The sequence below is a fragment of the Phalacrocorax aristotelis genome, chromosome 3 (genome assembly GCF_949628215.1).
Source record: "Phalacrocorax aristotelis chromosome 3, bGulAri2.1, whole genome shotgun sequence".
Classification (NCBI taxonomy): domain Eukaryota; kingdom Metazoa; phylum Chordata; class Aves; order Suliformes; family Phalacrocoracidae; genus Phalacrocorax; species Phalacrocorax aristotelis.
Window position 1 is genome coordinate 127127746 of NC_134278.1, and position 23346 is coordinate 127151091.

At 44.5% G+C, this 23346-nt stretch overlaps 1 protein-coding gene and 1 long non-coding RNA gene across 5 annotated transcripts in view; both read left to right on the forward strand.

The window, feature by feature from the left end:
• Nucleotides 1-252: 252 nt before the first annotated feature.
• Nucleotides 253-8430, forward strand: LOC142055502 (uncharacterized). 4 transcript variants are annotated; one of them, XR_012659959.1, is made up of 7 exons: nucleotides 253-363; nucleotides 590-715; nucleotides 1498-1631; nucleotides 3417-3496; nucleotides 5432-6925; nucleotides 7434-7478; nucleotides 8220-8430. It is a non-coding gene; the product is annotated as an uncharacterized LOC142055502 (long non-coding RNA). The 4 variants fall into 4 exon arrangements; XR_012659961.1 differs by having other exon boundaries at nucleotides 5432-5505; XR_012659960.1 differs by lacking the exon at nucleotides 5432-6925 and having other exon boundaries at nucleotides 3417-3639.
• Nucleotides 8431-10742: 2312 nt separating this feature from the next.
• Nucleotides 10743-23346, forward strand: part of GALNT2 (polypeptide N-acetylgalactosaminyltransferase 2) — a 99139-nt gene continuing 86535 nt past the window's right edge. Inside the window, exon 1 of the mRNA XM_075089524.1 lies at nucleotides 10743-10950. Coding sequence (XP_074945625.1) covers nucleotides 10825-10950 — 126 coding nt within the window. The 5' untranslated portion in view covers nucleotides 10743-10824. The remainder of the gene's footprint in view (nucleotides 10951-23346) is intronic.

The window sequence follows — 23346 nt, forward strand, 5'->3', positions numbered from 1 at the left end:
AAATTCCAATTGCATCTGTTCTTTTTGGTTGGTTTTAGTGAATGTGATGGTTCTGAATGGTGCCAGATCAACAGCTTCTGTACCGATGTTCCCTTTATTTTCAATAGAGCAGGTACAGGATCAGTGCTGGCTTTACTAAGGCTTCCTTACTGGGGTGTATCTCAGCCTAGTGGGACGAAGAGCAGTGTGCTCGCTCGGTTGTAGTCGCTGTAGGAACCCACAGCGCAAGTGCAAACAAAAAGTCGATGATAATCTGTGCTGTGGACTTTGATTCAGCATGAGTGGCTGGAGACCAGGCCGCTTCACAGACAGCTACTGAACGGCTTTGGGGCGCTGAGCAGCCCGGCAAGGTCTCTCTGGCAGGTACGGGGAGCTCTGTGTGCTGTTACCAGCTGCCTGAGGCTGTCAGCTCTCCCAGCAGACGTGTGGAGACCCTGCTTGTGGCAGGACCAGTCTGAATGCTTCTGGGCTTTTCTCGTGGAAGCAGAGGAAAATCCTGGCAGGGAGATTTACATAGGAAGGGGGTAACTGGTTACACACTGAAAAGAGGCCTTGGCTCAGCTGATTTATTTATTGAAACTTTTCTCAGCTCTAGGTAATATCACTCCCCATGGGGCATGAAGAATAAAAGCACAGCTCTGGCAGGGTTTCCTACATTGAAGACGTTCTTCTCTGAAGACTTTATTTCCCTTGGAAGGAGAAATTCCTCCACCTGGTAAATCGCAAAAGCAAACCTCTGTTGTGTTTGTAGGTGTGAGTCTTTTGGTTCTGCATTTCTTAGGATGTCAGAAGCACATTGACACCTCTCAGATACATATCACCTACTGCCTCAGGTTCCCACCAGGACCCTGCTTCCTTGGCTGGGGGAGCAGGGTGTGGGAGTCCTGTCAGGACCTCTTCTGGCTCTTGGAGGTGCTTTATTTCAAGTCTTTTCTCCTGTGCAATAGTACAGTACAACTTTTCAAGAACTAGGAGAATTTCATGTGCGGACTGACCCTGACAAGCGCTCGAGATCTGAATCTGTTCAGGTCTTTGAAATGCAAACTCCCCATATTTCCCCTCTCTTCATGAGTAGTGATATGAGATCATGTCTGATCGAATTCAGCTGCTGAAGTATCAATGAGATCCTGAGCTAATTTGGTGTCCCACCAAATTCATTGATACAACTATACAACTGCTCAATGTTTTAGTGAGTAGAGGGAAAAAAAAAGCAGCTCTCCTTAGTGTATTGGGCCTGCTGCTGTTTTTTTTGGCTTTTAGAACAGAGAATCTAACAAAAATAATAATCTTATGAACTGCCTCATTTTTTCTGTTTATTATTGTTACTCAAGAACATAGTATGCCTGAAGGTAACCTAGCCAAGAAGGCAGCATAGACAGCAAGAAAACGCTATGGAGAGCCAGTAGAGAGCATCATGACCTAACCCAGGGGACCCCCAACTGCCAGGTTAATTATTGTTATTTAGTCACATGACAGAAAACATGTGATTAATTGCAGCAAGAAAACGCACTGCCCTTCGTCAAATTTAAAAGAAGTCTGCCTGCAGGAAGAAGGACAAAACCTGTGAAGCTGATAAACTGAAATAGAAGCAGGAAAGAGCAAGATAAAAGCTAACAGTGGTCCTCCAGCAGGTGAGTCTTCCCATCGCATCCAGCCCCTAGCAAGGTCTCATCAGAGAGCAGGGAAAACCGTGACACCCAAGCGCAGAGGATGTTGCTTTTGTTCCAGCTGAAAACCTGCACCCATGGCTTGACAGAGCCCTGGGGAAATGTGGGAGTACAGGGAGATAAGTTTCTTAATTACAGGGTTTCTCGGCAGTACATAGGTGTGTGTGCCTGGCTAACGTGCAGTAACATGGCCCTCTTCCTGATGGGATCCTTGCCTTCAGGTGCGATGGTGTCTGCAGCGTCGAGCCGCCATCTGCTCTGCGCTCTCGTCAGCAAAAGCTCTGGGTCTCAAGTGCTCCAGGGCACGTAGCAAGCAGGATCCTGAAGGGGCAGATGACTCAGGCAAATAATGGTTTAGGTGAGGCTCTGCTAGGCTTGGCAGGGGCTGTACTGGTTAAAGGCAGGATTTCTGCTGGTGGACTGCTAGGATTTCTGCTGGTGCTCCACATGGCGTACAGCTGCCAAGGTCAACGTCGTGTGTGCACATTTGTCTTGCCACTGTCATGCTGTACCTCTGCAGGTACATCTGTGTCCCTAGGCAAGTATTTAGTGAGCTCTTCTGTAGCAAGGACTCACAGAGAATAGCTGGGAAATGTTTTATACCATGCAGTCCAGCCAAGGATGTTTGTTCCTGTAAGATTGTCCTGGGACATCCATCTGGAGGGGGTGACTCAGGCAGCACAAGAGAAAAATAAGTATGCAGTAGAAGTGCCGCTTACAAAGATGCGATACCAGAAACAGTGTTTTTGTTGTTCGGCATCACAGAGTTTTCTATTCCCAGCATCACAGCAGGAAGCATTTCCTAAAATGTAGGGGGTTTCCCTTCTTAACAAGTGATGTGTGAGAGGCTGCAGTGCAGAGGCATCTCCCTCATGCTGGGCTTCCTGACACAACCAGTACATGCCCGTATACAAAGCAGAGGGCATGTCCTCTCTTTTCTGAGTCTCCTCTCCTCTTCCTCTTTCCCATGCTTTCCTTACCCTTGTGTCCGCTGCCGCCCCCTCTCCCTGCACACAAGCCTTTGGGGCTGGCAGTGGCCCTGTGAGCATTTCCATGCACAAAGTCTCCTCTGGTGAGAGTTTTTAGGACTGTTCTGTGTAAAGTACACGTAGAAGTGCAGTACTCTGCAAACGCCCTTTTTTCTCCACTATATGTTACCACCTTTCAGTGAGTGAAGGAGCTGTGTTGGAAACTAATTCTTTGTCTCAACTCACATCAGTTTTTCCCTGTTGTAGTGACATGGCCTTCTACAGAGTTACCCCCTATTTACACTAGGGCACGTGAGATGACAATCGGACAAAGTATCTCTCTCTAAGACTTGTGGAAGGAAGAACCTTGCTGGGCAATTCCTGAGGCCAAAAATGTTATTTCAGTAGAGAAGGCCTCATTTACACCTGCATGCACTGGAAGAATCTAATTTACAAGTAAAAGTAAAATAATTATTTGACCATCTCTCTCTGAGGTGCGTGTCTCTCTCAGTTCAGAAACAGTTTTGAAAGCTAGAGAAAACGGTGAGCGGTACTCTGCAGAATAAGAAAGGAAAAAGGATCTTAACCTCAGTTCACAAACATGCAGACCTTCAGCTTACAGAAACAGGACAGAAAGTTATTTTATTTGCTGTTTGACTTTTTGAAAGGAAACACTTGCTCCTCTACCTGAAACTCTTGAAAGAACAAAAGGGATGGGAAATACACGGTCTCTGCAGGGCAATGCCAGTTTCTTTTTCAAATCATTTTGTTTGTGTGATAGGTGCCGAGGCCAAGTTCATTGTGGTTCAGCCGTGGTACACGGAGGGTGGATCTGGCTGCTTCTGTTGGAAGAGAAACAGGGTAAAACTAATTTCTCCAGGTTTGCTGGTTTTGGGTCCTGTTTTCAGAAACAATGCCTTTTATGATTTCAACAGCCGATGATAAAGGTTTGAAGCCAAAAGGGTCATGAAGGCTACAAATGGGGTCAGTTTCCAGCCCCTGTGGTAAGTGAGCCTATTTACTGTCTGTTCCAAAGTGCTGAAAGATTAAATTTGGGAGAGATCAATATGTGACTTCTAGAGGGTGTGTGAACTGAAATAGCTGTGAGCGTCTCTTTTCCCTCTTACATGAAATACGCTCGAGTGTGATACAGAAGACCTGTGTAATTTGTTATAATGACTGTGGGATCCAAACACCAAATTTTGCAAATTGGCAAATATGCAAACAAACCCAACAGAGTAATGTATTTATTGATGATACGTGCTGTGTGAAAAGACTACTTTTAATTGCACGGTGCAAAATATTCTTGAGCAATATCCAGCAGTACAATCTATAGCGTTGATAAAAATATATCACTAGGGTTTATTTGTCTGGCCACAACTCTAATGCAAAAAGCAGACCCGGTGCTAGGGCAGGTGTGGGGGGGGTGGTGACCTTCACCTGGCGCAGAGGAGTCTCCGGGGGCGTGCAGCACTGCTGACTGTCAGACTGCACGGTGCCCAGGAGGAGTAGCGTGGATAGGGTGCTATGGGCAGCACGCCACCTTTGAGGCGTGCACTGCGCTGTGTGCATCTGAGTGCGAGCCAACAGTATGAACATGGATGAATGATATATGTTTAAAAAAAAAAAAAAGATTAATCAAAGTAATCAAAGACATCTGAGCTGTATTCAGCGTGTCCACTATGGCACCTCTGGATGTAACCTATGATTGTCAGTTATTCTGCTTCTCCAGAAAACTGGAGACCTGCTTTCCATGTTTCAGGCTGAAAGCACGTTCTTTAACTCCTACTGTAGGGGAAGTGGAGAAGAAGTAAGGAGATGCTTTCTACCGTCCAGCTGAAACTAAAACATTGTGCAGCAAGGAAAGATTTTCTCTCTCTGCCCCTGTGAATCATACGCAGTCACTGCAGAGCAGCATTTGCAATCCCTAGCTTGAGCACTCGCTAAGCATCTCTCTGCTGTCTGTATAAGAAGGCAGGGTCTGATATCCCGGGCAGCTGGTGATCTGAATCACTTACCAGTCTTTTCAGTTCAGACACCGCAGAGGCAGACTTTGAATACGGTGCAGTAACTTTGGAAGGGAAAGGCCTATGTTGCTTCCTTGTACTCTCACCTCCCTTCCCTACCACACCTCCTTCATTTCTCTTTACATTTGTTCTTTCTTTTTCCCTTTCCCTCACATTCCCTCTGGTGAGCTGCTGATGGTGCCATTAGCTAGGAAAGACTTTAAATAAAGAGATAAGCAAAACCTGCTTCTGGTACAACACTTTGACTTGGGGAAACCTCTTTCTCGATCTCCAGGAATGTTATTGTAGGCTAATTTAGCTGCATTTTCTATGCTTTGCTGTAGCAAAGCTGTATCACAGATAGACTGCCTCAAATTACTTGGCTGTAGCCTTGCTGATCTGGATTATGAGTTTGAATAGACAAAGTACCAGTTGAGATTACAGCACCACTGTGTGATGTGTTCACATTTGTCTTTGCTGCTCAGAAATAGACTTTTGTATTATGCATTAGCACGTAGCGTTTACCCCTAGCCTCAAATGACTTACAGTACTACAGCTGCACACCACTGCAACATAGCCTTGCTCAAGAGGAAAGGATGGAATTTCCTGCCCTGTCTCAGACCATAGATCATCAGTCTTTACTACTCCTGGCAGCTCTGAAGAATCCAGCATGACCCTCAGAATTCAGATAAATGCAATGAAGGGGGATCGAATTACCTCAATCAAAGGTGAGGTCATCGTTTCAGCAGGTCTCTCTCCATGGCCGATTCTCTCTTTCATCTATCATCAGTCCCCCACGAGGGATGCTTCTGAGCCGTATCGCGTTTTGAAATCCGATCATCAGCCTACGGAATGCCACGAGAGGTTTGTTTTGTGCTGCTGAAGTTCAGCCCAACACGCTAAGTGACTCAGCTCGGGAAGAATAGTTGGCAATGGGACTGCAGTTTGTACTGGCTTCTGCCATCTTTAGCGGGAGGCCTACCAAAGGCTGAGTTGTTCTTTCTTTGTTCAGCACCCATAGGGAAAGAATCTGTTTCCTCTCTTTGTAGAACTGAACAGCTCTTAGGAATGTTGAACCTTAAACTTTATTTAATGGAGAGGAAGGGCTTCCAGATTTGGATCATTTGCCTTGGAAGCACGCGGGCTTAAGCTGATACTGCAAACCTTTGTGAGAAAATGCAGCGCTTACAATATCTGCATCGCATGACGTAATGTGTTGATCGATCTCTAATGGGGAAACAGCATAAAAAAACTATCAGAGGAAATAACCATTGCTTTATGCTTTAAAAGCGAAGATACTGCCCTCTCGATATCAAAGTCTAGGACGAGAGAACTTTAGTTCTAAAAGGCCTGAATGCATTCAGACCTTGCACAGCAAGCCCGGACCAAGCAGGGTGACACACACTATTTTCAAGGTAAAATGTGCACGATACAATATTTGCTACTTGGGGTTTTAACAGCTCGAAAAACATTCTTGGAGGGTAACAAGACTTTCTGGAAGCGAGCCACTTTCGGATGCTATTGCCAGCACGTCTGCCTACTCTGGGTAGCATCAGAAACTGTGCTGAAAAATTAAACAAACATAGTCTTGGCATCTAAACAGATGGGAAAGGACATGTTGACTCCCAAGTCTTTAGCTGAGGAGGTAGTCTGCTCCTCATTGTTACCACTGTGCAGCGCGGAATTGCAAAACACCCACATAGATTTTCAGACCTGCTAGCTGCACTTAACCTTTAATCCTGCAAGTACTCAGCCATGAGCATATAATTTTAAACGTCTGAGTAGTCTGACTGACTCCGATGGGAATACTCACTGAATGAAGTTAAACATTTGCATAAATGTTTGCAGGATCAGGATCTTTCACTACAAACACAATTCTTGCACTACAAACACAGACTCCGCTCGGGCTGAGCTCAAGTTCTCAAGGCATTAAGAAACCTATATCCTCTACAGATGTGTTTTAAATTTCACGTTAATTTGTGATTTCTATGTCATAAAACATCTTCCATTAGGCTAATGAGTAACCTTTCTCATGAGAGAGGAGGAATGATACGCTTTCTGACATGACTGCATAGGTTTGAAAGAATGGAACCTGAACTGGATCAGCAACTTACGAGCTTCAGTGTGTCGAAGAGGTTCAGGCATCCTGATGGGATTTTTGGCCTTTTAAAGTTTTTAAAACCTGTTTTCTGTGGTTTAGACCTGATCTGAAAATCCTCCTTCCTGTCCTTGCAAGGACAAGGCTGCTTCCATGAGTAAGGGATTGACTCACTTATCCCTGGAGGTGAGAACTACTTTCCATTCGTACTGTCAGAGGGTTCCTTCACCTCTGATGAGGTCATTTAACTCCAGAAAAGGATGAGCAAATTTTGTGGTCTTTAGTTACAAGGAGATCAACACTAACACTCTGAATGAGAATCTGGTCGTGGCTGTGTCTGGTTTTATACCCGCTCCCAAAGAAATTCAGTGAAATACCCTCTGGTTTACACCCCAGCTAATGAGGTCAGAATTTGGCCCACGGAATCTAGGTGTCTGCGTTACAGATCAAAGGCGAAGTTTTGATGATTCCTTCTGCAAATTTCGCTCCTATTTGTACTCCCGCATGACTGATCTCTCTTTTGTTGAAAGGGCTGTGGTTGATACAGAAGCATTTATATTCTGTGAATCATTCTAGCAACGCTGCTCTTAAAATATGCTAATATTTTCTTTTGAAATGCACTGGAAAAATCATTTAAAAATATCTTACATTTTTCTTGAATTCTTTGCTTTAATTGAAGCGCTTTTTTTTTCAGTTTTGCTTTGCTGACTAAACACGTTGGGACTTTTGAGGCAAAGAGGTATGTGCATGCGAATGCATTGTAATAGAACAGGCAGCTTTTCCTAGAGTTAAAGCGATGTAACATTTTCCATTCTAAACCTCTGTGTTTTATGTGGTCTCTGAAATATAAATGATTCAGGGTGAAATCTGCCAGATTGGGACTTTGTCCAAGTGTGAATATTTTGGCAGGATTTGAACAAAACTGGTTCAGCCAGTCCAGAGTATCAGGAGAGTGAAAAAAAAAGAGAGATGTTTCTCGAGCTAAATAGGGTCTTACAGCCTTTTTTTGAGCGTTTCTGTAAATTTATCAGCAGAAGGCTGAAAAATGAACTCTGACATGGAAGTAGCCTTCCTTGAAGTAGACATGTATTTGCTTGTTCGAGAAGAAATTAGTTTTGATTTAACTGAGTTATAAACATTTGAAAACAGCAATTGAGCATGTGCAGTGGATTATTTCGGTAAGCTTGTGAAGTGTGTAGCTACCGAAGGATTTTCTGTACATGCATGGCTGGCTAATTTTGCTGGAAAGGGAAAAATCTATCTGAGCGCATTGCTAAAATCAGTGAAAATACCTGGGGCTTCAAGGGAGACCTTTGAAGACCATCTCAAGACCTTTCAGACTCTGAAAAGGGCAAGAAAAGATTCTGTAGGCTTTGCAAGGTGTTTAAAGAGTAAGTGGTGTGCAGATTTTGTAAGGTTAAACGGAATTATGGCTCCAGCACTGGGCACTTTACAGATGTAAGTATATGATGTTTTCCAGGGGGAAGCATGTCACGCACAGCCCCTTCTTCCTCAGCAGATCTGCCCGGTGAAGGAATCCCCCCGCAGCCAGGAAGCTGCTCCTCCATCCTCACTTCTAGCTGACGGTAGAGCTTAAGTGGCAGGACTTTATCTGCACGTTCACCATCTTGGGCTGCCGAGATTGATCTGCATTTTATAGAAAATCTTGCTAATTAAAATGTAGCCTTTGGGGTGGCGTGTGTCTGTGTGTGTGTCTTTTTAGACGGAGGCACAATCAGCGCTTTTGCAGGAACTGCTCTCAAACACTTCGGAAAAATCAAAACCTCTCATCCAGAACGTCTGCGCCTCTCTGGGCAGCCCATGCTCGCCGTTGTACTTCACTTCAACAGATGCCAGTTATCTGGCTCCAAGACTTGTATTTTGCACAAATTGGGTGTCTTTCTTGGGTTAGGCCCCAAAACCAAGAATGGCAATGCTGAGTTTATTGTAAGAGTTATTTGCTCTGAAGAAAGAGACCTTTTCATATTGCACTCCCTGAACAAATACTTGTTTGGGATTTCTTCCTCTCTCCTTTCTCCCACCCTGTCCCTCCACCAGGGCTCTGGCGAGTGGGAAGGTATGCAGTTATTCACTGAAATCTTTGCATGCCATGCAACTTCTGCCCAGGCAATGCCAACACTGGCACGAAACACCTCCCTGCCCAGGCTGTCAGCAGAGTGACTGCCCTGGTGAGCAGGTGAGCTTTTGATTCCATTTCTTTTGGCTGCTGGGTCTTTTCCTGCTCAGGCAAGAGAATTTCTGCCAGAGCCCTGCCACATCCTGGCACGGCTTGGTGAGCAGCCTTCTGCAGAGGCTCTGTAGCCGCTGGTGCGGCTGAGCTGGCAGAGGTCTGACACCGGTATAGACAGACGGGGGGTCAGAAACATGCGGTACAGTCAGAATGGGCGGCAGTAAAACAGTGCATTGGAAAAAAGAGGTGAGATGACGGAAAACCTTTAAAAACCAGGAATGCTCTGCCTTGAGCGGATACCGTGTCTCTGAAATAGGGGTGCTTTTTAACTGTTCGGGAATGTGCCTCTTCCCTTCTTCATTTTGCCTTCTCATTTCTTGATGTCTCACAGCGGGGTGAGGTAGCAGCACATGCTGAACAGGAAACTCAGCGGCGTGGGAAAACAGCCCCACGAGCTGTGCGCATACAAGTCAGTGACCCACAGTGAGAGCTAGCAGTAGCGTAGCCTCTGTCCTGAGGTGTTTAAGGGTGGAACGGCTTAAGCAGAAAGGAAGGTAATTTTACCAGGCAATGACCGCACATCAACCAACCAGCCTCTAAGAGCGGAGCCCGGCTTGGGTCAACCTGCTGGGAAGACCCAGGCGGAGTCCCGCGGAGGTCCCCTGAGCCCTGCATAGGGGTGACCAGGCTTCCAGAGTGGGCACTGCTACCGGAGTCATCAGTGACGCCAGCAGCGCAAGGGGAGCGGGGGGGTATGTCAGTGTCACACCTCAGTGCTGTAGCGGGGTTGTCAGGACCTTGACGTCTCCCATCAAGGCCACGGAAGGATCTCTCGAATAACATGAGAAAGGCTGAGACTTATCAAATGAGATGCGGATACCTGTCACGAGGAGGACACTGGGCATCATCCAACATGACTTTAAGACCAGCCTCACCGCCTGCCTCAAGTGGCTTCATGAACACCATCTCCGTAAAGCATGTCCTCCGTTCCCTGCGGTTGAGCGGGAGTGGGAGGAAGGACGGAGACACCACTCGTGGTGGCCAGCTGGAGCTCCTGGGGCCCTGGGGGGTCTCCATATAAATCAGCCAACATGGGTGGCAGTGAGACGACGAGCGACCAAGGCATCAGGGCTGTACCACGGTGCTCGGAGGCGGCACCGAACAGCCCCTCGGCAACCCTGGGAGCCGGCATCCCCGCTCCCGCCAGCCGTCGCGCTCCGGGCGCTGCCCACGGGCGCCCCAGCTCCGCAGGGAGCCCGCAGACCGAGCCGCGGAGCGCGGCCACGGCCGACGCTTCCCCGCGTTGTGCCCGAGGCAGGCGGGGGCGGGAGGCGGCGGGCCGGGGCCCGGAGCGCACCGCTCCCGCCGGGCAGCCCCTCTCCCCCCCACCCCGAGCGGCTCCGGGAGCGGGCCGGCCGCCCTCCCCGCCCGGGGAAACGGCAGCCGCGGGGACGGCCCCGCCGCCTCAGGAAGGGGGGAGCGATCGCCCCCCGCCGTTGACCGCCAGGCGCAGCGCGCGGCTCCCGCCTCACGGGGCGGCGGCGGCGGCAGCGCGCGCCCCTCAGCCCGCCGCCGGCGGCCACGGGAGGGACGGGCGGGGCCGTGCCGTGCCGGTGCCGCGCCCTGCCTCCGGGGGGGGCGCGCGGCCCCCGGGCTGTGACGGGTGGGGGGAGGGGGCGGGCCGGCCGGCGGGCCGGCGTGCTGCAACCATGGCGACGCCGGTAGTCCCGCCCCGCCCCGGCCCGCCCCCCGCGGGGCCGGGCGGCGTGGGATTGGTCGGGGGGCGGGCCTTCGCCCTCTGCCCCCTGACCCTGCGCGGCGGCGGCGGCAGGAGCGGAGGCGGCGGCTGCTGCTGGCCGTTTCCTGGTGGCCTGGCGGCGGGGCGGGAGGGAGGATGCGGCGCAGGTCTCGGCTGCTGCTCTGCTTCGCCTTCCTCTGGGTGCTGGGCATCGCCTACTACATGTACTCGGGCGGCAGCGCCGCGCTGGCCGGCGGCGGCGGCGGCGGCGGCAGCAGGAAGGTGAGAGCCCAGCCCGGAGCCCTGCGCGCGGCGGGCGGGGAAGGTGCGCCCGCTCCGGGTCCCGGCGGGGCGGCTCGGGCCGGGCCGGAGGCGGCTCTGCCCGGTGCTCGGGGCGGGTGCGGGGATCGCCTCACCCCCGCGGGGGTGTGTGTGTGTGCTTTCGGGCGGGGTGAAACTCCCCCAGGCTTCTCCTTCCGTCCGTCCGTCCCCCCGCCCTTCCCCAGCCCGCTTCCCGGAGGCAGATGGCTTCTTTGTGGACTTCAGACCGGTTTCAGCCTCGTCACGTCGCTCCCCGTCCAACTGCGGACGGCCACGTCCCGGGCCGGGGGAAGTTGGTGTGGGAGGGGAGAGCGGGGGGGCGGGGGGCGCTTCGGCTTCGGCTTGGGCTCGGCTCGGCTTGGGCTCCCCTCGGCTGGGCTCCCCTCCCGGCAGAGAACATCTGCCCCTTCCCTCCTTCCCTCCCTCATTCCCTCCCTCCTTCCTTCCCCCTCCGGCACCGGAGACCTTTGGGCTGGTGTTCGCACCTAGAGAACACGCGAGGATCCGACCCGCAAATGCATTTCCCCGCCTTCTTTCCCCTGCCTGGATGCACGGCGGCTGCCTCTCCCTCAGCGCTACGCCTGAAAGATAGCGTTTTCTGGTCGGTTTTGCAATATTTCAGGAAATAGCTGGATTTGCCATATTTCGTGTCTTGCGGTGTGGAAGGTCTGTCTCTTCCCTTTTTTTAACGGCTCAGTTACTAATGTTCAAGAAGTGGTCTGTTGACAGTGCAGGAGTATTTTTCAATGTGTTGTAGTAATTTGCCTGGAAAGTAGTTGCAAGTTAAGCATGTCATAGTTCACCTTTGTGTCAATCAAAATAGGTTTTTGTGGTGTGATGTGCAACTTTATCCACTAAATCCATTTACAAAAAATAATTAAGTGCTGCTTATTTTTTTTCTGTGGGCTTTTTTTCCCCCCCCTTGAAGACCAGGAGAGCCAAGGGCTCTTAGAAACTGTTGTTTAAACCGTATATTTTGGAATAGAAAAGGTGAAAAAGCATCTCATGTTTGTGTCATCCTTCAAAAAAAAAAGCCAAACCCAAGCAAACCCAGAAATGGGAAGAGGGCAGGTAAGTGAAGTGCACTGCAGTTAAGCAGTGTTATTTGCTAATAAATGGCAGTCTCCCATTAAATGAGAAGCAGTGCTTCTTAAGTCTAGTGGTGTATGAGAGGAGGAATCTCCTTCTGCTGCTTTGATGCAGTTCGGTTCATCAATGCCTGTATTCCTGGTAAAACTCTGCTGATGACTGTCTTTATCTCTCAACCCACAGTGTTCTCACTCCTACCCTTCCGATTCTCTCCCCCGTCCCACCGGGGGGGGTGTGTGTGAGCCAGCGAGCGGCTGTGTGGGGCTTGGTTGCCCCCTGAGGTTAAACCATGACACGTTGTGGAAGCAAATACTTGGGTGATTACTTACAAGATTACTTATGCGTGCAAGGATCTAGAGGATGAGTCGCTGCTCATCAATAACTGGCTCTCTGTTCCGATGTGGCCTGTTTTATTTTCTCCCTGTAGCTTAGGAATGTGTTAAACAGCAACTTTTGATGCAATATATTAAAATGTGTTAAACGTGTGTTGCTAAGTACAAGCTCTTGGTCCTTCAAAGTAGATACAAGAAACAGTAGCAGAAATAGATCAAGCATGTGATAAAAAAGTAAGGCAGTAGCCTAAAGCCTTTCTTGAACCACCAGAGTGTATTTAGAAAGTAAAAGCAATCTTAGGCTGCTGCTGATGTGTAATGGGATAAAGAAAAGCTATCACGGCAAATGTATCTGCAGATAGGGAAATACGTTTTTAACTCTTATGGTATGTTTCATTTGGAGTTTCCAGACAGATTTGCAACTCTCTTCAATTCATTTTTACTGCTGGGGAAACTGCAATGTGGGGATAGTGATTTGCCCAAGGTCACCTAGAAGACTAGGTGAGAATAAAATAGGAAAAGAAACCAGTTTTTCTGAGTACGAGTCTGGTACTTAATCTGCTTGAACCTGCTGCTGTTTATTATTGATATTAGTGGGAGTTTTTATTATGGTTTTAAGAGATCTATGATCCTGATACTTGCTTTGGTAGGATAATTTGTTATCCTTCTGCGCAAAATTTAGTAAACCTTACTAGTCTGGGTAGTTGGGAGAGTTTAGCAATGATAATTTAGAGAAAATGAGACATTCCATAGGCCTGAGCTGAAGCTCAGTGCCAGGTTTAAAAATATGAAAGTTTAAAGTAAGGCCGTAGTAAGGAAGAAAATGGGTACTGTGACCACAAGAAACAAGTGGGGAAATTAACAATTACATGTGGATTGGTGATTTAGGATTCTATTTTCTGTCAGTGAAGCGTAAAATTTAATCCTGGGCCTTAGCGTAGGTTAGCAAATATAAGTAGAGGAAGATGAGTGTAATGTAATAGCTTTTGAATCTCAATAAAAGGCTTATTAACTTAGTGTCAGACCCTGGTATAAAGCAAACACACAAACTGTCTTAAACTTATGAACAGAAACCTTGCTGTAGTAAATTTCTTGGTGTGTATGACTTCATGTGTCCTTATTATTTGCCCACTATTTCAGTATAATGGAAACAGGGTTGCTTGCAGAAGAACATCGCTTTTAATAAATTGAAGTCTCTGCCGAGTTCAGTCCATAAAATTACAAAAGCTGGGGGGGGGATAGTTCCTCGTTTGTATAAGTAATGTGCATGTTAATTACAAATCTGGTTATACAAACAGAATGATTTTTTTTTCCATAAGGATGACTTTTTTTTTTTTCCCCGTACACAGACCTAGTCTGTTATCTAGACATACTGGACTTGCGTGGTACGGCAGCCAGCCCTGTGATGTGATGAACACCACCAATTCCCTTTCTCTTCTGTAGAGTTGAAGGAGTAAGAGAAAGGAGCGATTCTTTTTTTTTCTTTCTGCTTTTCTTATTAGTGTTTTCAGAGTTAATGTAAACTTCTGCTTATTTTGGTTCTCCATTTACAACCTTTCTAATGAGATCTACGAAGCTACTTGGATGTTGCAGTGTGTGGTAGAGCCTTGCCGAAGCTTTTGGCTCCTGGCATCAGGGGTGGAGCCCGTAGCCTTGTGTGCAGTGCTTTGGCCTGGTAAGAGCTGAGCAGGTGTGGAAGGGTCTAAAGCCCACAAAGTAGAAGCTGTCTCAATGGTAAATGTGTGAATAATAATAACAACAAAAAAATATAGAAAGGTGCAATGCTTTTCATTCTGGACTCAGGCATAAAAACTCTAGTAGAAACAAGTGACATCTTCCACATCTGGAATTTAGGGTGTGACAACCTTTTCCTTTTTTTCTTGGAAAGAAGAAAAGGGTAGAGTTGAAGCCTTTTCATTCAAAAAGTGCTTGGAGAGGTCAGAAATGTCTGTCTTTTTGTTTTTTTTTTTTCTCTCCCTTCCAGTGAATCTCCAATTAAAATGATTGTAAGCATGAGAACGCCATGCGTTCAGTTCACTCCTTTTCTAGCCAGATCACTGGGCTATAGACTGGAAAGAGTGATTCTGATTCACTTGTTTAAAGGTTAGAGAAACATTTCCCGAAACAGTCTGTAACACAGTAGACAGCAAGTTGCAAGCCCAACAGTTGTGAGACTGAGAAAAATGTGGGCTACTTTTGTGTTCACAATATGTGTTTTATATTAAAAAGCTTTTGGAGCAGAGACCGAAACAACCCTTCTCTTCATGGATGAGTTTCCTAACCTGTAGCAAAAGCAGTTCATGCTCTGTGTCTGAGTTGCATAAAATGGAACAGCTTCTGCAAGATGGAGGAAGCTACTCGTACCCTCCCAAGCCAAAGTCATCCTGGTGATGTGATCTCCTCCTAAGGCTGGTGTGAATTGGAATCTGTGTATTTGTCACACAAGTTTTGAGTTCATAAACCACTAAGCTCTTGCACAATAAAGTGACTGGATTGTGTGTGTGTGGGACACCAAGAAAAAAACCAGCCAAAAACCCCAGCTGTTTTTTTAAAGCACTTACTCTTCTAGGCATTAAGAAAGTAGCCCTGTGTAATTGAGCCCTTTAGGCAGGACAGAGGAATGCCTGCATCTTATTGAAAGCACCAAACGCTTCACTGCTGCCAAGAATGAAATCCTCCTAGGTGCCCCCTGAAGGACACCTGTAGGCAGAAAGGGGATTTACTGTTGAAAGCGAAGGCTCAAGAGAGGCCTGCTTGTTTAAGCCGCAGCTCAGCCAAGGTTTGGAGCCTCTGGATTATGGTGCTGACAGGCTTTTGCTTTTGTTGCCATGTAAAGAATGTCAGTTGTTTGTAAGTTAGATCTCTTTCCCCTCCCACCCTGTCTTTGCTATCTAGAGGTGGAGGCTAAAAGCAATCTTTGAGTAATGAGATGGATAACTTTTATCAGTGCTTCTTAAAATGAGAAACATATTTTTCATCAGCTCCCTCCTCCACCCACAAAAAATCCCCCAAACAAACAAAAAAACTAAACTGCAACAAAACCAAACCCCAAACCCACCTTGAACTAGAAGCTTGTTACTCTCTCGGCTCACCAGATTTACTGGGTGAAATGGAACGAATTGTAGAAATCTAATTTATGGTTAGCTGAGCCACAAGGAGGCAGGCTTCCTCTGTAGTAGAACTGGTTATTACCCTGTACGTAGTGCAATTTTTCCTTTTCATATTCTGATTTCGTTTTGTGTAGGGTTTGGGGTTTTTTTTTCTTGTTTTGGAGCAGGCTTGTGATAGGCGGGTGTACCATGGAGCTAGCTGAGATGAAATCCAAAGGTGAAAGATGATGCTTTGCCTCGAGTACATGATGGATTAAAAGTGACTCGATCACTTTGGGGAAAGCAGGGAGGAGAAGCAGCAAGCTTTGTAAGTTCTTGTTCTACAAGGATAAAACTTTAGAATAACTCCTTTCAGCGTACGCAAAGCTTTCTTTTAATCTCTTTTTTTGGATCGCCTGAACTGTTTCAGTTACTCTTAAATGAGGCTCTTGCTGCCATTATACATAATGATGCACAAAAGAGGGCAAAAGCACTACTTATACTATAGATTTAGTGTACCTAAGTTTCTTTCTGAAGGTTTAAGTAGGAGGAAAAAGGAAAAGTGTTTTAACTTTAGGTGCATTAACCTGTTTTTGTCGGCGAATAAAAGTGCAGAGTGTAACTTCTTTTGACTGTTTCTCTCAAGGTGCGTGAAGGCAGTAGAGCTTCTCTCTGGAAGGAGATTAAAAGTAACCTCTCCAATTCTGTTTCCTTTCACCTGAGGAGGGCATTGTCTGTTTTAATTGTGAAATACTGCTTAGTTTACCGCATCATTTTAAAATGTACCTTCTGTCCCTTATATGATGTGACATTGGATGTGATTTCTGATATCTTGGCCTTTAGAGAAGGGAAGATATCAAAAGTTTAAAAAGTCAAATTGTCATGTGTCCTTTCTGTGGCATTCACTTCCTAGAAGGTGCGAGGAGATAGAAAAGGATGTTCCTCTGGGTAACAGCTAATGCCACCTGCCAGAGTAGGAATTGATGACTCCGGCTTGGATTACTGATAGCTATTCTGTTTCATAAATGGAGAAGTAGAGCAGGGGTGTAGTGATGGTGGAAGGGGTTGGGGAAACAAGCCCATGTGCTTCTCCAGGTTATTCTGTTGCTGCTGTGGTTTGCTGCTTACTGTGATCTCCATGTACAAAGTTTATAAGCTGTAGTGATATCCTTTGACAGATATGGTTTAAAAATTAAGTAGTGTGCTAATGAAGCATGCCATGTACCTTACCTGTTCTGTCTTGTCGGTCTTGTGTTTTGAGGTGTATTGCAAATAAATGCCAGTCGTTCCTTCCATGTGTTCTAGACACTTCCAAAAATACATGAAAAGGGATATTTATGCACTTTTTTCTAATTTAGAAAAGGCACAATATTACTTCACATGAAGTAAGAGTATTAAATATCCATTTTGATGGTGATTACCAAAATGAAATTGTGATCACTTGGTCCTTACACAAACCTAGAAAAACAAAATATAAACCATTTAAACATATGTTAGACAACTTCAATCTCAGTCTTCAAAATTACATGGTGATTCCATATTTTCTCCTTAGAAATCCTGATTTCCCCCCCCCCCCCCCCCCCCCTTTTGTCTTGCCTGTTCTTTTTCTCCTTTTCAGTTCACAATGTTATGTGGTACCCAAGTGCTTCTGTATAACTGATACTATTTGGTTAAGATGATGGTAGGTCAGGCGAGAGATGTGGTATTGTCTGCTAGAAAGCTACTCACAATGATACTCTACTACAGAATAGGAGAAAGACCTTTATATGGTACTGGGTGTCTCAAGGGAGTAACCCTTGTTGTGTGCCTAGAAACTGTTCAGAAATAATAATTCCAGCAGACAGCCTAGAAAATGTTTTTGCTTGGCTTTTTGGTAACTGCATATAATGATAACTTAACCAAAAGTACTGTATATGAAATTATTTAAATCTGTTTGAAAAGACAACTTTAGGACACAGCTGATGCTGTGGAATGAAAGCTGCTCAAATGAAGACAATGGAAACTTGTATTTTTGTTTAGGTTTATTTGATCCACTTAAATCTTTTCTTAAATAACCTACTCTTGACAGTAGTTTAGCTGTAGCGGTACAAATCAATGGATAGCCAGGTGTTGCACAAACGGTTTTTCAACTGCCTGCCCTTTGATAACTTGTTATTAAATGTGATTTTTATTAGTACTTAGTGGAGAAGCCGTGTGTTGCTAATACGTTGGCACTGCTATGTGTTGGCAATACATTTGAATTCTAATAACGAATCTGCAGGAAGCAGTGAGACATTTGCATTTTTGTTGCAGGAATATGGGGCTGAATGTCATTGCCCAAATATACTCAGATAGTGTGGAAACAGAATATCGGCATGGGCGTTACAGAAGGAAGCACTAAGCAGGTTGTTTTACTGCCGTCATGTAATGCAAAGTGGTGGTAGCTTAAGCTATATAAATTTTAAAACCTGGGTGCCTTCTTTCATGCTGTTTGTTTTGAAATTAGCAGGTGCTTATTTTTGTTTCTGGTCTTCCCTTTCATGTAACCTTTCAGAGGAATAAGGGGTGGACTGAGGAGGGAAGATTGAAAAAGTTAAATGTCCACATCAAAATGTTCATTTTATGCGTTTGAGAATTTAAAGGCATAGCGTAAGATAGTCTAGGTAACACTAGAAATTGAACCATTTCATGTTCCCTGTGGGTTTGTAAGATTCTTTCACAGAAAGCTTCATATGGTAGGCCTCTCCTGCTAAGTGGAAGTCGAGATATCTAAACGTGTGGTGGTGGGTGGTTTTTTCCCCCCCCTATTATTGGAGAATGAATTATTTTGTAAAACCTGTATATTACTGATGCGAAACGAATACATGTTTGCCTGTCATTCTCTTAAGTATTCATTTGCCAAGTAATCTTGCCACGAATGAAGCAGTCCTGCACTATTTATTGTGTCCTGTGGCAGCCGTTAATGGTCAAGAAAGTGGAAAAAATCAATGTCTGTTTTCTTTCTTTAAACTGTGACTGATACATCCCCTGTTAGGATGTAGCCTGTTTTAAACTTCCATTGTGGCTTTAAGGAAGGCCTTTTTTTGTTGGGGGGGGGTGTGTGTTTTTTTTTTTTGTAGTTCTTTTGTTTTCTCAGAAGAGAAACAACTTTAATGTGCAAGTTCATATATGCCAGGAAAAAAAAAAGTAACTTGTTCATTTGATAGCCTTCCATCGTAGCCTGTGCAAATTTCTATCAACGGGGTTTTTTTTGCCCCACTTGCTTTCTCATCTGTCTAAACTGTTTATTTACCTCACTATCCCTTTTTTATGCACCGGTATTGTTAATTGTCCAGGGTACCTTTACTGTCATTTAAATGAGTTAAAAAATGCTAGTTCAAATAGCTCCATCACCTGACGGAGCACATCTGTGTTAAGGGACTGTTCAGGCAGATGTTAGTTTTGAGCTCTGCTTATGAAATTCAAATGGGAAAGGAATGAGATAGTAAAAGAACAGAAAGTCTGAATTTTAGAGCATTCCATATATTGCCCAAAACTGCCATATAGTGCACATCAAATGCAATAATTTGGATTTGTCTTCTTTATAACTATGGTCTTGTATGAAAAAAAGAGCCTATTGAAGAAGTTGCAGGTTCAGTTGTTAAATAACTTTTCCAAGGTTGTGAAATTGTCATAGAAGCTGGACGCTTTTTTAAGGAAAGCGGAAGAATAAACTAGAGGTTCTGCTGTGTTCAGGCGTTAGTGAAGTGCAGTAGATTGTCTGCACTGAGTAACAGATCCGCTTGAAACAAAAAGGTTTTAGCCAAGGAAAGATTATACAAAGAATTGGCACCAAGCTAATGCTATTGTGTACAAATTCTCGAAGAGCTATGACTTGATGAGGAGAAAATGTTTTCTCCTTGTATGAAGTTCCAAATGTTTAGCCACCCTGGAAATAATCAGAACAGCTGAAATCAGTTTTGGTTGCTAAAATAAATTTGCTCTAGCTGGCCTGTTGGTATAAGGATGGTCAGTAAATATGAGTGTATATATGGATATATGCTTAGTGAGCTGAAACGTTAGGAGTTTTAGATAGCTTGGCTTTTCTTTTTCTTGCTACTCTTAAGTGGAAAAGTCTGTTCACTCAAGGACACTTAGGGTCTCAGGACCTTGGTAAGGAAAATTTCCTTCTCATTAATGACTTCATTTGGTAGCAAACTGCTACTGACTAATGGTGGGCCAGCCTATGTACTTACAGGTCATTCTTCAGCCATTGGGAAATGCCCCTATCATAAAACCACTCCTGTGGTAGACAGACCTACCAAAAGTGTGGGGGTCGTTGATTTACAATATGTATCTGCTGGAGTGTTTGGCAAAATTAGGATTGCGTATGTTGTCCAGACAGCGGAATAAGTTCTGGTTACGGCTGGTGGCATGTCTCCTGCTACAGTGGAATGCATCAGTCCTGGTTACCATTGCAGACCACCCGTCAACAGCAACCTTGCTCACTGTCTCCTGCCTTATCTATTTGGGGCAAATAGGGGGTGTTCTTAAGTCCTCTGACTTGTGCTCTCACAACACAATGTGTCGCTTTGCCAGCAGCCACTGACGTGACGATGTGCCGTGTCATTTGGCCCCAACAAATGGTGAGCTGACTGTTTGACCATGTGGAATAGTGATTACCCGTATATGCTATGTTAGTGAACACTTTTTAAAGTTTTAATTAAGGAAATGTTCCTTTTCTTTCCACTGCATCTAGCTTGCTTTTGGTGTTCTCTGCTGGTGCGGATGGTCAACAGTAATTGTAGCAAGTGCCATAAAGAGCCTGTGAGAGACCTTGAGCTTGACTCCGTTACTTGGTGCATTTTTAAGAACCATTCTTAATATCTTTTAAACTGATGGATGTCTATCGAAGACAGTGCCCTCCCCATTTGCTAAGCTGTGTGTTTTCTGTTAATAAGCCACATCATAAGAACTTGCAGGTCTTGAGAGTTAAATAAAAAGGCATTTGGAGTCTGAAAGAAGTATTTCAACTAAAAGTACAAACAGCAGCACTTCTTTGCATCCTTAGGTTTCAAACTTAATGTGCAAAAAGTGAAGGGAGAGAGCCTTGGCTTCTTTGTACAGCAAAAAGTGTGCCTGAACGTTTTTTGAGGAAACTTCTTTTTTTTTTTCTTTATAGAAACAGAAGTGCAAATATTTTTTAGCCTGGGAGATTCTTAGTGGGAAGATTGAAGCGAATGGAAGATTATTGATACCACCACTGAGGTATCACAAGAGTTAGAAATATGCCAGGACAAAACTTATGTTGGTCAGAGGAGAAAAAAATTTTGAAGGACTTGTCCGCAGTGACTATCAGGTTTGTAAGGATGAAGTATGCCTTGTTAAGGTGCAATTTTTCAGTTATTCCCAATACTTACTGAATGTTCTCTAGCAAAAATAAGCGAGAGATTGATCTTGATATCCGCTTTAACCTAGACCTAAAGTACCAGCTTTATACACAGCAAAAGCTATTTGCTTACAAATCCATTTCAGTTACCTACTGAGATAACTAATGTGAATCATAGTGGTGTTCTAGGAAGAATACTTCCTGTATCCTGGAAACAATAGCTAGAAAATAAAGATGCTAAAATCAGTCTGCAATCATTTAATGTTCTCTCTCACGTGTGCTTGCAATTCCAAGAGCCAGAAATTTAGGCAAAAAGTGGTTTTATACACACGGATGGTCTTGGAGTATGACTTTTAAATCTTCTTTTTAATTATTTGTTATTCTTTAATGGTTGCAGGTGTTTCAAATATGGCCATGATTGTGTGTGTATTTAGTGATATGCCAAAGTAGTTGTGTGTTTTGGGTTTTTTGTTGTTGTTTTTTTTCGGTGTGGTTTCTTTTAAGTTAAGCAGGTAGAAAATATTTGACAATTTCAGGTAGTACATTTGCTAAGTTGTCTGTGTATAAGTAATCCTTCTCTTACAACAGCAAAGGTTATGAAACACTCTCTGACAGTATTGGAAAGTCTGGTGAAAAGATACCCCCACATGTTCAGGATGCTTTTGACTGTTTGCGTTATAGCACTGTCTCAAGTGCAAAAGACTGTCTTAATAGGTTATTTCTACACCATGAACTTAGAAATGGGCTTCTTCCTAGTAGGTTTTAGATGTGTGTGTGTGTAAATGTTAGGTGTGGTCTTACAGTAGAAATTCTCATGTGGTCGTCTCTTGGTGTGGCCTTTCACTCAAAACCGAACCTTTTTGTCTGTGTGTATCTCAACAAGCTGTATTAGATAATTGGCTTTTATGGATTAAAACAGTAATTGAATGGGCTTTAAGAAATGGTAATGTCCCAAGTTATACATCATATGGAGAAGATGGCGCAAGCTTTTCAGTCGTCAGTGTTGAAGTGAGATGGGACCTCATGCTGCTAAGCTTAGTAGAACGTGGGTTTGGTAATCAAGCTATGCAGTGAACCACATCTAGTGTCTAACCTTAGCGCGGTTGATGTTGACTACTTCTGAAACCGCCAGTTCACGCATGTTCAGATTTGTTTAAAATTGTGGTATTCTAATGTTCATTTCCAAGAGCGGCTACAGCTCGTATGCAGGCAACAGTTTGGAAATATGAAGGCATTTGTTCAGACTAGCTGTGGTTATGGCTGTCATCTCAAGGTGTTGTTATCCCAGTCACTGAGAAGTTTCCAGTGACATATCTGGATAAGTATGCAAGAAAACTGATGTAAAAACTTCTACTTGCTGAATGTTTTGTATCCTTAATGATTTTTTTTAAACTTATAGAAATGTCCTTGGTGTTCTGAAAGGTGTATTTAAAAAAAAAAAAAGGCAGTTCAGGGATGATGTTCGATGAGTCTTGGGGTATAGGAATACTCTGGATGTTACTTCCTTTGAATACTTTACAATGCCTGAACTGATTGCTTTTCAATTGTAAATTGCTTTGAAGATTCTATTTTTTTCTAAGCAAACTGCTGTGCTAGTGATTTCATAGTCTTGTGAAGACTTCTAACACTATGTTAATAGACATTGGTTTTAGTGCACCCATTTCTGATGAAAGTTCATAATGATGAATAAGCAAGGTGTTGGATGTTAGTGGGTGTATGTACTTGATAGTCTTCCAAGATGTTGTCTTCATTTTTTTAAGAGACGTGAGTAGTAGAATTTAAGAAGAAACCCTGTACTTAAGATGGCAGTTTCTATTAAAATAATCCATAGAAGCACTGAAATGATGGCAATTCTTCAAGACTCTAAGCGCTCATTCATGTATACAAAACTACTAAGTGTCTGCAGTTTGCTTCAATTATTAATACTGCTCTGCTGATGTTATATGCCATGTTATTTTGAGATTACCCCTAATTCCCCTTACCTATATGATTATGTCACTTTCCTCTTGTACTGTCGTAATACTTTGTCAGAACATCATGGCAGGTGGTGTATCTTTTTTTTTAACATAATTTCTTGGCTAAGGTGGGTATTTTGGTAGAGATTCTATTTTATTATACAAGTGAAGATAGATGTAAAACCTGTTTTGGCAAAGTATGTGTGTGATTTTTTTTTTTTTTTAAACTAAAGAAAGTGGCCTCTATGTAGAGAAGAGTCTGACTTTCTTCTTTTTGCCTGGAAGTGTGAACTCTGCAGTGACGCAGCTTGCTATCTGCAGTTTCTAGTGAGCTGAAGACATTTGTCTGCTTTTGTCTTCTGTAGGTTAAAGTAATGTGCTCCTTTTCCTGGAGGGAGGTGATAGAGAGGGAGGTGATAGATAGGGAACGTTATGTGAAAGTAGGTTTTCCATACTGAACACTTAAGCATCCTATCAGAATAATTAAAAAGAACTTTTTTTCTAGCTTTTTTGTGATCAGCTAGTGCTTGCGGATATCAGTTTCC